This window comes from Humulus lupulus, chromosome 5 (assembly GCF_963169125.1).
Source record: "Humulus lupulus chromosome 5, drHumLupu1.1, whole genome shotgun sequence".
Classification (NCBI taxonomy): Eukaryota; Viridiplantae; Streptophyta; class Magnoliopsida; order Rosales; family Cannabaceae; genus Humulus; species Humulus lupulus.
Genome location: NC_084797.1, coordinates 213,018,686 through 213,034,066, shown reverse-complemented (window position 1 = coordinate 213,034,066; position 15,381 = coordinate 213,018,686). Strand labels below are relative to the sequence as shown.

Sequence of the window (15,381 nt, the reverse complement as noted above, 5' to 3'; positions counted from 1 at the left end):
TAGATTTGCACTTTCTCTTCATCCAAACTCATATCTACACTTTTGAAAGAAAGAAAAAAAAAACCCAGATTTGTAGGTGGGAAGCCGATGGGCATGGCAGGCTCGGACGCATGTTCGATTGTGAGGGTGGGGGGTCGGGGAGGTCCTCTGCGGCATTCAACTACATATGCGTCTCTCCCTCTCCATCTCAGACTCTCAATCTTTCTCTCCTTCTCCATCTCAAACTCTCTCTCGCTGCGTCTCTCCCTCTCCATCCCATACTCTCCATCTCTCACTGTCTCTCACTCTCTCTTTCACATACTTATCTCCATCGCAAACTCTTCTTTACTCATCTTAGATATCTCAATCTTTCTCTCTCTCTCTTTTAGTATTTTTTTAAAATTTATTTTAATAAAAGAAAAACTATTTTAGTTTTTTGTTTATAATTAAATATATTTATTTAATTTTAATTATTAAAATATAACTTTTAATTATTTTTAAATTTATTTTTATTGTAAATTGTACACGTGACAATGACACCTCATTTATGTTAGGCCACGTCAATGCCACATAATCACCATTAACAGTGTTAACAAGAGGGTAGTAACAGAGAGATGGTTTTAGTGGGTTTGGGTATATTCACAGCTAAAAAAAACTAGGTGTAAAAGTAGAACACTAGGAAAACATTGGGTATTTTTTGTCGCTAAAAAATCATACTAAATTTTTTTCTAATAGTCGCACTTAAGTACCAAATTTTTTATTTTGACGACAATAATATCAAATATTTTCTAATAGTTGCACTTAAATACCGATTCTTTTTTATTTATGGCAATAATACCAAATATTTGCTAATAGTTGAACTTAAGTACTATTTTTTTTTTCTTTTTTTACGAAATAATACCAAAACTTTGCTAATTTTAAAAAATAATTATTGCCACAAATATTTGTTCAGTTATTTTTAAAATGTATAAAAATAGTTTTAATTTATAAAAATCTAAAAATATATATTGAAATATGAAATTATATTTAAGTGCAACTATTAATACAAATTTAGTATTAATTTCGCAAATTTTGTTAAATAATTTCAAAAAGGTATAAAATTAATTTTTATTTATAACAAAAAATTATTAAAAGTAAATTAGTACTTGAGTGCAACTATTATCGAAAATTTGGTTTTATTAAAAAATTAGTAGATTACTATTAAGGGAAATTTGTGCCAAAATATGTAAATAGTCTAAAAAGTTGCACATATAAATCATTAAGAAGTTGTTTTTTGTTGCAAAAATCAGTAAGTATTCTGAAATGTTGCACTTAAGTCACTAAGTAGTTTTTTTGTTGTAAAAATCATATTTTACATCAATTTTGTCTTAATTTTAATCAATTAATAAAAATCTAAAAAAATACATTTCTCACTTTGAAAAATTATTTGAAATCTGTTTTAAAAAAATAATTTAAAATTTTCTAACATGAAAATGTTAAAACTTAAACTAAGTGCTAATTCAATTTAAGTTGTATAATTTTCTAAAACTAGTTTAAGTAAAATTAAATAATTTTTTCATGTTAAAATTTCTAAATTACTTTATATTTTTAAAACAAATTTCAAATAACTTTTCAATATTTTAATTATATAGTTTTAGGATTTTGTTAATTAATTAAAATTAAGACAAAATTAATGTAACTTTGCAACTAAAAAACTACTTAGTGCACGCCAAATACATCAAAGGTCGAGGATTTCTGGAATGCGAAGCAAAGAGCACGGATTCTAGCACATGGAAAGCAATTTTAAGGTCTAGAGAAGAGCTTCTTCAAGGCCTTTACAGAAGAATTGGTAACGGTGACTCCACTTCTATTTGGTTTGACAGTTGGTCCCCGGCGATAATCACAAGCCCTTTCCGCTCAAAGACACCACATTGGGAATCAATTGGGTAAGTGAGTTTATAACCAATGGAGAATGGAATACTGCCAAACTAAGACAATGGTTTTCTCCTTAGGATGCCACAAGCATTGCAAACATACCACTTCCAAGATGTAACTGTGAGGATACTTGGATGTGGGATTTGGATAATTCAGGGAATTCCATCCGCTTTGTAATATCCAACTCTTACAAGCACCTTCCACAAGATGAAATATGGGCCTGGATCTGGAAAAGAAAACTACATATGAGGCACAAAATGTTGTGGTGGCAGATTGTTGGAGACGTATTGTTGACAAGGGAGAAGTTCGGTTCAAACATGGTAATTGATGACCCTACATGTGTGTTATGCGCAGCTTCCACTTAATCATCCTTCCATGCTTTCTGGTCTTGCGACCACGCCTCCCGTCTTTGGTTTGTTAACATGTTGGGAATTAGGACAGACTTTGTAAGGGCATCGAACTGGCGACAATAGTTCCAATATTCTATAAATCAAAATCGAAGAATTGAAGGATTTGATTTTGAAGAGTTTCTTCTAAACGCATCTATTCTAGTGGAAATATTATGGAAGGAAAGGAACTCAATTTTGCATGGATCTTCTCCAATGCCATTTCAATCACTCTATAATAAGTTCAGCCAAGCTAGGCAAGAGTCAAGTTTTGCGCGTATCCAGGATACAGGAACTCAAGTCATTTGGCAACCGCCCCCACCAGGTTAGTTATGTTTCACCACAAATGTAGCCATCTCAAGTATAGGAGCCACCCTTGCTGCTATTTGCAGGGACTTTAGAGGAACAATGATGAAGGTGATAACATCACATATCCCTCAGACAAACCCTATGAAGGCAGAGGCAAGAGCCTTACTAATGGCGGCTCAATCCTTGGACAGCCTCCACCACAACCACTGCATATTTCAGTGTGACAACACCTGGGTGGTCGATACTTTCAACAAAAAGGATCAATTCCAATCCAGAGTACTTTAAGAATGCAGAGAAGAATTTCTCAACTACGCCAATCATCTACATGTTGAGAATTGCTCAAAATACCGAGGGAAAAATTGCATGGCCCATAACATTGCAAATTTTGCACATTAACGCAACCTAACAGGTATCCTAAGTCCTAAGGATATTCACGAGGGAATCCTTCAGGACTACAAGGCAATGTATCCCCCATGACTAACCAGATACTGAAGTTCATATTTTATTTTATGTTTGATGTTAGTTTTGTCTCTCTTATGTTGATGTCTTCCAGTGACTGTTTATGTTGATGCTTCTGTTTAAGTTAGTTTGCCTCAGTTTATGTTGATGTCTGCCCTTCTAGTGTCCTATTGTGTTGGTCTTTTGCTCCCACTGTTGTAAGTGTATTTGACTTCCAGTGACTTTGTATCGTTTTCCGTTGTTCAATGAAGTTGCCCCCTCTTTGATGGTGCGAATTCCAGCAAAAAAAAAACTACTTAGTGATTTAAGTGCAACATGTCAGACTACTTACTATTTTTGCTACCAAAAAAATTAATTAGTGACTTAAGTACAACCTTTCAGACTATTTACTGATTTACCGCAAATTTGTAAAAAAAGAAAATGATACTTAAGTGCAACAATAACTATTATAAAATATTTAGTATTATTACCACATATATTCCTAAACTTTTTAATAAAATAATTACGAGGTCGAATACTTAATATGTAAAAGAGATTTTTTCATAAATATGGTTATTCATAGATTGATTTACAAAAATATGGACATTTAACTTTTCCACTTTTTATGGTTTTTTATTTGGAAGTTCATAATTATGGGATTTTATTTCCCATAAATTTGAAAGAAAAAAAATATGATTATACCATATTTCTAATGATAATTATGTTTCTTTGATTTTGATGGTAATTTTGTTTTTTTTTCTTCAATTTTTTTATTTTTTCCTTCATTTCTTTTTATTATTTTTCTAGTTTTTTTCTTTCTTTTTTTCCTTTTTTTTTTCTCTTTTTCCAACCATTTTTTCCCTTCATCATTTTTTTCTTTCCATTTTTTCATTTCTTTTCCTTCTTTTTTTTTTCCTTCATCATTTTTTTATTTATTTAGTTCTCCTTCATCTTTTATTTCTTTCATTATTTTATTTTTTTTTTTACATATTTTTTAAGTTTTCTTTCCTCCTTTTTGTTTTCTTTCATTTTCCTTCTATTTTTTTCATTTTTTTACTTTTGTTTTTTCTTCTTTTTTTTCTTACTCTTTTCTCCTTCCATTTTCTTTTTTCTTCTTTTTTTTCACATATATATTAATATTACATAATTATTTTACTATTTTATTATTTATTATCATTTACTATTGTACTTTTTTTAAGTACTTTTTTCGACTAGATCAATTATTTCAGTCTTTTCTTTTTAAAGTAACCCTGATATGAACATCCAAATTTAGAAAGAAAAAAAAATAGATATAAAAACGTAAATGGATGACGAGTTACCTTGATGGGAATATTCAAATCTGGGAAAAAAAACTAATATGAAAACGTAAATGGGTAACCACTTACCCTTGTGTGAACATCCAAATCTAAAAGAAAAAAATAGGTATGAAAACTTGAATAGGTAACCAGTAACCTTGATAGGAACATCCATATTGGGAAGAAAAAAATAGATATGAAAACGTGAATGGGTAACCAGTTACCCTAATGGGAACATTTAAATCTGAAAAGAAAAAAAGAAATCTAATAAAAAAGTGAATGGGTAACCAGTTACCCTAGTAAGAACATCTAAATATAGGAAAAAATTAAATATGAAAACTTGAATGGGTAACTAGTAACTCTGATAGGAACATCTAAATTTGGAAAGAAAAAAAATAGATATGAAATTCTTGAAAGAAAAAAAATATATTATGAAAACATGTATGTGTAACTAGTTACATTCTTGGGAACATTCAAATATGAAAGAAAAATATATATATATATATATATATATATATATATGTAAATGTGAAAGTAATCAGTTAACCAGACAAAAAAAAAAAAAATAGTCACAATCTTTAAAATAAACATAGAAGAAATAGCTAGAAAAAAAAATTGATTTGATTTTTTTTTATATATAGTAAAAAAATATATAAGTACAATAATAAAAAAAACGATAATAAATAATAAAATAATTTGAGTTGAAGGCAAGACGATTGAATAGGAGGCTCTCTCCAATAAAAGGTTCGAAAAAAGAGAGGAGAAAGAAGACGACACAAAGAAGAGAAGTTGAAGAGATGAAAACTGAAAATGGTAAAGTGAAATTATATTTGTGATTTTGTATTGTAATATTAAATTACGAAAAATAAATATTAAAATATAAAAATAATAAAATAGATTAAGTTCTTTTTTTAAATACTAAACTAATATTGTATAATAAAATTGATATAAAAATAATTAAATAAAAAAGGATATTATATTTGCACTCAAAATTTGATTAAGACACCCTTTTTTTCTATTAACAATTAATATATATAATTTTTTTTCTACTTATGATCACATTTTTCTAATTTTTTCTTTTTTTTATTCTAAAAAATACATATAAATAATATATTTTTTAAATATTTAAATTAAAACAAAAAATATATTAAAATTTGTTGAAGATTTTAATTTCTAAAAAATTATGAAAACAAGTTGAATAAAATTATTGAAATTAACAAAAATAAGAAATTAAAGAATGCCAAAACAAATAGAGAAAAATTGTTAAAAAATATTTTTAAAATTAAACTTATTTAGTTAATATAGTGTCTATATATTCTTGGGGTGCAAATAAAATTACCTAATAAAAAATACTAAAATGACTAAAATAACACATTAAATTAAATAATCTTAAATTAAATAAACTTAATTAAGAGTAAAATTATGTCATAAACCAATTTTTATACAAAAATGTGGAACCTAAATCCATAAATTTGAAGATTCTTATAAAAAAAAAAGTCATAAAATATTTTTTTTGAAAATAAGTCATTTTTTAAAACTTGTTAAAAAAAGTAAAATAAAATATGAACAAAGTCCAGCAAGATTATTTGTACAATTTTCCTTTTTAACATACTACATAAATCCTTAATTATCAACACATTGGAGACGGTAAATATCATTTCCCAAATTTTATGATATGCCTATATGCTTTTTCTTTTTTTCTTTTTGAAAGGATATGATATCTGCCTACGTTGAGGGATCACAATACTACTCGATTTAAGTTATCAACATATTTAATTGTCTTGTTACAATTTTTTTTCAACTAAAATGTTCTATGTTTTTGGAAAATATTTTGTGTTCATGTATCATTACTCTTACTTAAATAATTAAATAAACCTGATAATAGGAAGCATCATCAAACGGCATTAAAAAACCAAAAAAAAAAAACTTTTACATTTTTCATGCTGTGCACGTATCACAGTTACTTACAAGTTGGCAACAACAAAACTCCATCAATAAAGTTTGTAGAGAAAACACAACTTTCCCCATTCCTATAAACTTCCTTTTCTTTATCTCGTCTTTTTTTTTTTTGTCCTTTTTTCTTTTTTCCTCTTAGATATTCTTGTTCTAGTTTCATCTACACCCTATGAAGAACTCCAACAGCTTTCCTCAGTATATTAAATACAACATATAAAAACAAAACCATTACTACCTTCTTGGACGCCAACATCCTGAGGTTCACCCGCACACCATGTCTTCTCATTCTCCGTACCACTGCCATACCCAGCGTAAGAAGCCAGGAACCCAGAGCACATAAAACTGCTTTCATTGTATCTCTAGGTCCACAAACATTGTCCACCTCAGCGCTTAAAACCTCCACATAAGGCCATGAAGGCGAGTCTGCCTGGCTGTTCTCTGGCTGATTTATTCCAAGATTCTCGTTCAACCAATCCGACAACCAGACCAAGAGTTTTGCAAGCCATCCAACCTCGTCATCTGAGATGGGGCGCTTCATCCAGTCACCCTTGTAATTGACATTGGCCATCGTACAACTGCTAACTCTTCTGGGCTTGAATATATCATTGCGGACCTGCTGATGCTGTTTTGGTTCCGGAGAAAATGACAATGGCTTTACCATGTGGCTACCAAATAGACAGCCCACCTGTGCTTTTAGTGAGCCTATGCAATGCAGGTTTCGAGCAAGATTGTCACCAGAGATGGCTTGCAGCTCAGCTTCCGCTCGTAATATGAACAACTGCAATTATCAAATCATGAAATTGGTCAAGATCTCATAATGTATACATGATTTTAAGTAGGAAAAGAGAAGAGCAAGGATGAACATAAAAACCTGAAGTAGCTGCTGGCCACCATCTTCTCCATCACTGAAAAGACGTAAATCTTTGTTCCAATTTTCATGCAAGAAAGACCCATCAGCATCAGACTCCGATAATCCATCCTCCCAGTCCTATGTTCCCAATAGACAAATCAAATTATTAACTGGTGATAATCAGTTGCTGCATAATTGGTTTCTTCTGCCTCATACATAGTGGAACACAGGGCCTAAGACTGATAGTTGCATTACGATATTGCTTACTTAAAAGAATGCTCCAACAGGAAACATCTGACATCAAACTAATAGATATAGCAGAAATCCTAATTATATTTACTTTAAATTGATCCTATCTTCCACGAGGTTAAAAATTTTACTTTAAAGTAACCATATAGATGGTTTTCAAATACACTTTTGACTAAAAATAACAGAGGGAGAGTTGAGTGTACCTTTAACTGTTCACGAATTGAAGGTACAAATCTATACAAGCTATTAAGCATTGGTTTCCCAGATCCAGTCTGTTTCGAATGGAAAATAGAATCCACCATCTTTATAAGGTCAAGTAACTCTTTGGATGATGTCAAAATACTTATAACCTGTAAAGACAATACCGATAAACCTAAGCTCAGTAAAAAAGATACTCAAGAAGAACTGTTCCAGCCAAAGAATAAGTCTGGATGCAAAACTATTTTATAGTACAATAACTTGGACTAGACTATGACTGGCAATAATTTTCGTGTGATATTTTAAATATAATTTCCTATGTAAGACTATAATTAGAAGTTTAGTAACTACTCACCCGAAACTCCCACACAAATAGATTTTGTTCTTAAATAAAACTTCATAAATTTCAATTCTAACAATATTCACCCAGGCGAAATGTGTGAAAACCTGTTTTCTTACAAAATTGCACAAGCATGTACAAGTTTGACTTCATTATTGTGGTAAAAAATTAGTCGAGAATCTAGGCCCAAGATTAACTTTGGGCTTCTAGCTGCTGTATCTCAGCATGTGGTGTGTCAGCCTATGGAACCTGGATGGATATAGTAGGTCACCTGCGTATTCTTTTTCATATGAAAGTTGAACTGCTAAGATTGTGGTAGAACATAAGAAACAGAGATATGTGGGTCACCTACTACATCTAACACAGCATTACAAGTTACAACAGGCAAACCTAAATGAACATTTGCTATGTGAAACAATAAAATATATATAGCTAATTTGAAACCTATCCTATGTATGATGCACCGCTGAAATATTCTCATTATATATTGTTATATAAATATATATATATATATTAATTTGTCCTCCCGTTCAACCCTACAATCCTTGAGAAGCATAAATCTCTAGCAAAATGGTTTGTGGGTACTTAAAAGGAATCAAAATCTGAACCTGTAAACGTCATTGGATTCTTTTAAGAATTTTGCTAATATATCAAACCCCTTCATCTAAATAAATCACTGGAGACTGATAAATAAATAAGTTTAAAGGTTACGGGCCGGAGGTGTTTTCTCAGTGAGTTGGCTACACTTACACGGGGTCATGTATGTATCTATACTAACGTCAGAAGTAACAAATTATGTGGCATATAGCTTGAATTTAGAAAGAAAACAATGACAAGAAGCAAACCTTTAAGACCATCTGGACTACTATTTCCGCATCAGCGTGAAGAAACTTGTGTGCAAACCCAATAAAATGCATAACCAAAGAACTATAGTATAAGTAGTTGGATAAGGCATAACCCTGCCAACTAGGTGAATACCCACAAGCTTGAGACTGCGACTCCTTCAAAGTCTTAGCTGATCCATCAACAATGGCATCAATAACCATAAAGTCGTCCAAACTGATCGTCCAAGGTTCTATATAAGTAATCCAAACCGAAAACACATCGGATGCATTTTTTATCGAAGTTTCTATGGGGCAATATAAGAATGTTCTCAATATAAACCTATATAGTGGCCTCTGAATTGACAAGTTCCAAGACCCAATAGAATTCAAAAATGGTAAAGCCACCATAACATTCCTCGACCTAGAACCATCAAATGAACCTGAATTCCACCTTGGACTGCCGCTAAGTTCAACATTCTCATTCCCATCTGGCTGCATTGCCGAACTCAAATTCAAGTATTTGACAAACAGTTTCACCACCTCACCAAGCCCAGCTGTAGGCAGAGTGTCACCCAAAGCCGACCGGAATGGAAAACTTACTCCAAACGACTTGCATAAATCAACAGGAAAGGGTGAAAAGTCATTGTCGACCAGCCAAAAATGAATAAAGACATTAACAATGAACTCAGCTTGCAATATAACCGAACCATCGTTACTCAAGGAGTACTGAAGAAGCGAGCTACGATAAGGCTGGTGCGAATTCAAATCACTTACAGGCACAAATGCACGAAGATACGCATAAAGAAGCCTAACATAAAGATTGCACTCAATCCTACTCTCCGAACCACCCCGTTTAGTGTTCGAAAAACCAGAAATGGAAGAAACCCAACTCTCCAATTTGAACCTTTTATTTCTTTTTATAGCTGCCGTATCACAATTCTCATTGTTTCCTCTACAAACAGGGTAATAAGCGAACCAAAACATATAATACTCAAACACATTAAGCTGAACTTGAAACACAGAACCCTTAATGGAATCCTCCTTAACTTTACCTTTGAAAATTGGGCAAAGATCAGCTAAAACCCGGCAGTCCTTGTCGGAGGAAAATATGAATCGGGCCCATTCCGGCAACCGTTCGTTCGGAAAGACGTACTTTACAAGCGACAGACGATCAACAGCAGAGATTGAGCTGAGAAGGACGCCCCCGGGAGCAAGGAGGGAAAAAACCTTGTTAGCTAAATCAGGATCGTTGGATGCGAGGACTGTGTCGATCCAGCCGTTGGACGAGGACGACGATGGTGGCGATGGGGATGATAATGATGAAGATGAAACGATATCGTCGAAGCCGAAGAGCTTGCAGACTAGGGTTGGGAAGGCGAAGGAGAAGAAGTGGCGGGAGTGGTCGGGTGAGTGTGAGTGCAGGAAGGAGTCGATGGCGGCGCAAGCGGCGGAGATCTGAGAAGGGGCAGAGGAAGCGAGGATGGTGGAGGCGAGGTCTTGGGATTTCGACAAGAAATCGACGGTGTATGAGTGAGGGTGCATGGTATGAAAGGTGAGCGCGATCGCATGAGAAGATGGAGGTAGAAGAAAGCTAGGGTTTATCAGTAAAGAAAGAACTAGAAAGAGAAAGAAGAAGGTTTTTGAAAGTTTTAAATGAGAAAGAAAGCAAATGGCGCTCTTTTATGGGAGAAGATAGAAATGTAGCAAACACATTCGTCCACGTGGCGATATCTAAAAGACTTCTTGGCGGTGACGGTGGTCTTCTTCTGTAGGGCCCTTCTTTTGTTTTAACCTGACTAATCTTTTGTTTTATTATTAATAATAATAATTTAAAGGAAATTATTTTGACTTCTTTGTTTTATTTTTACAAGTTCTCTGTTTAATTAAATGGTGTTCAATGTAATAATATATATAAATAAATATTTTATAAAAAAATTCACACATATTTAAAATATTTATATTATAAAATTACACATCAGTAAATAATATTTATATAAGAAAAATCACTTCTATAAATTATTGTCTAAAAAAATTTAAACATAATTAAAAAATAAAAAAAATTATTACAGTAGAAAAAATGATGAGGTTTATATATTTTTGGATGTGTATTTAATCTCTTCACTAATTTGACATTATGCTGTGACAGATTACTTTTTTAAATTTGTATTTTATAAAATAGTTCAAATAAATTATTAAATATGAGTTTAATAGAAAAAATAAATATAACAACACATTTGTTAGACTAAGTAGTGGCGGTTTTATTTTAAGTTGTTAGTTTGGTGAATTATTTGTAATTTTAGTTCAAAAAATTTGACCAAAATTGAATTTAGAGATCTATTTAAATTATTTTATAAAACGCTTTTAAAAAATAATTTATCAAAATACAAATAAATAATGGGACAAAATGCATACTCCAACATCATAAATTTTTATCATCATATGCAATTTTCATTTACATCTTTTTAAAAATGATAAATTAATTAATATATAAGTATTATATTAGATATTTTGAAAGAGTATTAAAAATATACTTTTATTTATTAATACTTATTGTTGGTATATATATGTCTGTTTATCAAAATAATATATTTTGTAATAATTAACTAATAAAAAAATTTGTGAAGAATAAAACATGGTATCAATAAACCAATTTTTAATTATTTTTTATTTTATAAAATTAAATTCAATATAATATTGAAATTTTAATTTATTTTAAATAACAATTAAAATTTTATTCATTATAATAAATACAATTAAAATTCAAAAAAAAATTAAATAAAAATATACAATTGATCATTTATTTATAAGATTAATTTCCAATCAAATTATTTGTGAATGTCTGGGGCATAAATACGATTGGATTTATAGACCTGGGTGTCAAGAAATAATTGTTGATGAAAAATATAGTCAACAACAATCCTCTCGAACCTATAGATATAGGGGTATCGAGTTAATTTTCAAATTAGTAGATAAATGGAGACATGATATCGAGCATTCTGAGAGGTTTGTCGAGAAATAAGATGAGGTGTATAGTATCCAAACAACACATGATTGTCTTTTATTATTATTATTATTATTATTAATTGTTTGTTGTATAAATTTTATTTTGGATACGCTATTGAAAAATATAATAATATCATATGATGGATTGTGAAAAAAAAATAATGACAACTCATGAAATTGGATTAAAAATAGATCATGATCAAGAGTGACGTTCGTTCGAGACATCACCATTAGATCCATAAATTATCTCGTTAGTACTTTCATTAGTTTAAAAGGTTAATTAAGTTAAATTTAACATTGAAATAGTGTTTATTATGATCAAAGAGTGTAAATAGCCACCATTAGATCCATAAATTTACTCTTGATTGTGAACTATTTTCAATCTAATTCCATAAGTCTTTATTACTTTTTTACAATTCATCATATGATATTATTATATTTTTCAATAATGTATATGAAATAAAATTGATACAATAAATAAATATAATTGATTAGTGTTGATGCAACAAATTTATCTTTCTAAATCGGAGGTACTTACCTTTAAACTCTAATTCTCTAATCTTTCTCTGGCAATGAAGATGACTCTGAAGATCGTCGAGTCGTCTGGAAGTACCTGCAAGAAATACACTCTGATGCTTAAGTTAGATTCTGATTGCCTTATCTAAATGAGAATATGTTATTTATAGAGTAAGAAACATTAGGGGTTATTCGGTTAAGTCTGCTCCCTGATTGGTTGGAGGAGTAACTAAATTTCCATCTGAAATGCTTTCGAATCTTTTAAGTATGCAGAGGACAGAGGCGAGAGGCAAGGTCTGCCTCTGATCCGCAGCCTCTGATTTAGGTGCCTCTGCAAGGGCTAAAACGCTCCGTTTTGATTTACTTAAAATGGAGAAACCTTTGGGCCGAATATTTTGAGCCCAACAGATGCCCCTCGGCCCGAGCTTTGAATGTGGTATGCGCGTCAGACCATTCGAACCTTGAGCCGACTCTTCATCTTCAAAATTTTCGCCCAACGTCGTCGCTTCCCTTCAATCGGGGACTACTGCGTGCACATAATCACATTGTACTCTAACAAATGTCATATCGAATTTAATGTGAACACAATTACCGAACATTGCACTCGATTATGGTATTTCCTCTTTCATTTTGTTGTTCCAATTCATATCACTCCCTTTTTGTAAATCCTATAATTGGCATTTTTATAGAAATATATTTTTCTTATAAGATAAAATTGGTTGAATTAGTTGTTTCCCTTTATTATAATTTTCGGAATTGTTTGGTTTCCTTTATTACAATTTTCGGAAATCCACTTTCCCTTTTTGTGAATTTTGGACAATAATGTGCTTCCTTATTTAGCCTATATTGTCTCATTTTGTTTATAAAGGGAAAAAGTATATTGCAAATATTCGGTACTTACCCAAAGTTGTTTATGGATTATTTGCTTATATATTTTCGTGCAGCTCAAGGATTGCAAATAGGAAACTGATTCTTTAATGACATTAATTGTTGTTTCCTTTTTGAGCTTGTTTTTTATCCGACACAGGTCTGAGCTGTCCTCACCAATATCGCATCTGTCGGATCAGCATCTTCAAAAAAAAGGCAACTCTTCATCAATAAGAATATCTTCTATCATTCTTGCCTTTATTAGAAGAATTATTTCTCAGCCTTTATGAGCACGAAAAAGGACACTATAAATAGGGCTCTCAAGGCAGTGAGAAAAGTGAACTCTTTGGTGCATTATTGTAATATTTGTGAGAGTTCCTCTTTGTATTCAAGATCATAAGTACTCACGTGATCTTGTTGTAATATGTGTGTTTAGTTTTTAGTGGTGAGTTTATACCATGTTCATGAGTGAATACACATTGTAATTTGAACACAACGTTTATAGTCTTTGGGAGAAGATTTTTACAAGCCTTGCGTCGAGAGGATGCAAGCACTCGCTGGCCATTGAAGGGAGTTCAAGTGGTTGAGTGTTTCAATCAAAATTAGATTAGTGAAGAGCAGTACAACAAAGTTGCGGCAAATCTCAAGAGGGAGTCTTGTTTTGTTTAAGTCAATGTTTTTGTACTTGTGATTCTTTATTAATTGGTTTTATTCTCTGGGCGTGGCCCCAAGGAGTAGGTTATCCGAAAGAGTTTCTGAACCTTGTAAAAATTCGTTGTGTTCTTTATTGTTTTGCACTGTCTTTTTATTGTGTTCAGTTTTTGTCGTGACAAGTTTAGATTCTGTCCCGACAGAACTGTAATCTGTGTAAACAGTTAATTACCATTCCGCACTTTAATTAATTCACATGGTTTAATTAATTTGGTAATTACTAAAAACGGAATTTCAATTGGTATCAGAGCGGGTCACTCATTTCTGAGTGTGATCTTGGTTTATTCTGTTTGTTGTTCTTGTTCTTGCAATGTCTTTTTTCACAGAAGGAGGTTCCATAACTCTCCCCCCTTTACTCAACGATTCGAACTATCCATATTGGAAAGTTTGAATGAGAGCCTTCATCAAATCTCAAGATGAAAAGGCTTGGAGAGCTGTTTTAAGTGGTTGGACTCCTCCAGCAGAAAGCGATGATATAACTAAGGTAAAATTTGAACTTGAATGGATTAATGTTGAAGATAAACTGTCCAGTTACAACAATAAAGCATTACATGCTATTTTTAATGGTGTTGATGAATGTTACATTAAATTGATTTCTTCATGTGTTTTGGCCAAAGATGCTTGGCAAATTCTTCAAACTCAATTTGAAGGAACTGCTGATGTCAAGCGTTCTAGGCTTGTTATGCTCACAAAAAAATTTGAAAATGAAACCCTCACTGAATTTTATGAGAAATTGTCAGATATTGCTAACAAATATTTTGCTCTTGGTGAAAAACTTGAAGAGAATGTTTTGGTTCGAAAAATTGTTAGAGTTATCCTTGACAGGTTTCAGACAAAGCTAACTGCAATTGAAGAAGCAAAAGATCTGGACAAAATAAAAGTAGAGGAACTGATGGGTTCACTTCGAACTTTTGAACTAAACCAACAAATTAGACAAAAAGGTAAGACAGAAGAAATCAAGGAAAAATCTATTGCCTTGAAATCTTCTAAAGAAAAGAAGGAAAGTTCGGATGATGAGGATGATGAGATGGCTTTGTTGACAAAAAATTTCCAAAAATACATAAAGAAATTGGGAAACAAAAAGGTCATATCCAAAAACCCAAAAGGTAATTTTTCTAAACCCTTTGAGAATAATAAAAAGGATATTCAATGCAGGGAATGTGAAGGATTTGGACACATTCAATCTGAGTGTGCAAATACCTTAGAGAAAAAGAAAGTCATGACAGCCACATGGAGTGATCAAGACTCTGAACAGAGTGATGAGAAGGAGAATAGTGTTGCCTTAACCTCTGTTTACAAAGGTATGGTTTTCTCTTCAGTCGATTACAAGGATGTGTTATGCCTTAATAATTCTTTTCAGAATAATGAGAATTCTGGCAGTGATTCTGATAATTCTGACTTAGATGAGGATTCATTGAAAGAGTCTTATAAAATAATGTATGATCAATGGCTGAAAGTGTGTTATAAGAATCGTCTAATGGCTAGCAATAATAAAAAATTTGTTGAAAAAATTGAAAACCTTGAGATGATTATTGCTTCCAAAAAT

The 15,381-nt window shown here is 31.7% G+C and overlaps 1 protein-coding gene across 1 annotated transcript; it reads right to left on the bottom strand.

The window, feature by feature from the left end:
• Positions 1-6,210: 6,210 nt before the first annotated feature.
• LOC133778135 (uncharacterized) lies at positions 6,211-10,393 on the bottom strand. Its single transcript, XM_062217958.1, has 4 exons — positions 8,760-10,393; positions 7,580-7,726; positions 7,149-7,265; positions 6,211-7,055 (listed from the first exon to the last, which is right to left on the bottom strand). The coding sequence occupies exons 1-4, from the start codon at positions 10,278-10,280 to the stop codon at positions 6,438-6,440; spliced, it is 2,403 nt and encodes an 800-aa protein (XP_062073942.1). The 5' UTR covers positions 10,281-10,393; the 3' UTR covers positions 6,211-6,437.
• Between the last annotated feature and the right edge of the window lie 4,988 nt (positions 10,394-15,381).

What these genes read in the sequence shown, in the direction of transcription:
- LOC133778135 (XM_062217958.1), bottom strand. Translation starts at nt 10,280, where the DNA reads ATGCACCCTCACTCATACACCGTCGATTTCTTGTCGAAATCCCAAGAC. An exon ending in CAATTCGTGAACAGTTAAAG is followed by an intron (nt 7,266 to 7,579) that starts GTACACTCAACT and finishes TTGGGAACATAG; the next exon opens with GACTGGGAGGATGGATTATC. An exon ending in GTGGCCAGCAGCTACTTCAG is followed by an intron (nt 7,056 to 7,148) that starts GTTTTTATGTTC and finishes TGATAATTGCAG; the next exon opens with TTGTTCATATTACGAGCGGA.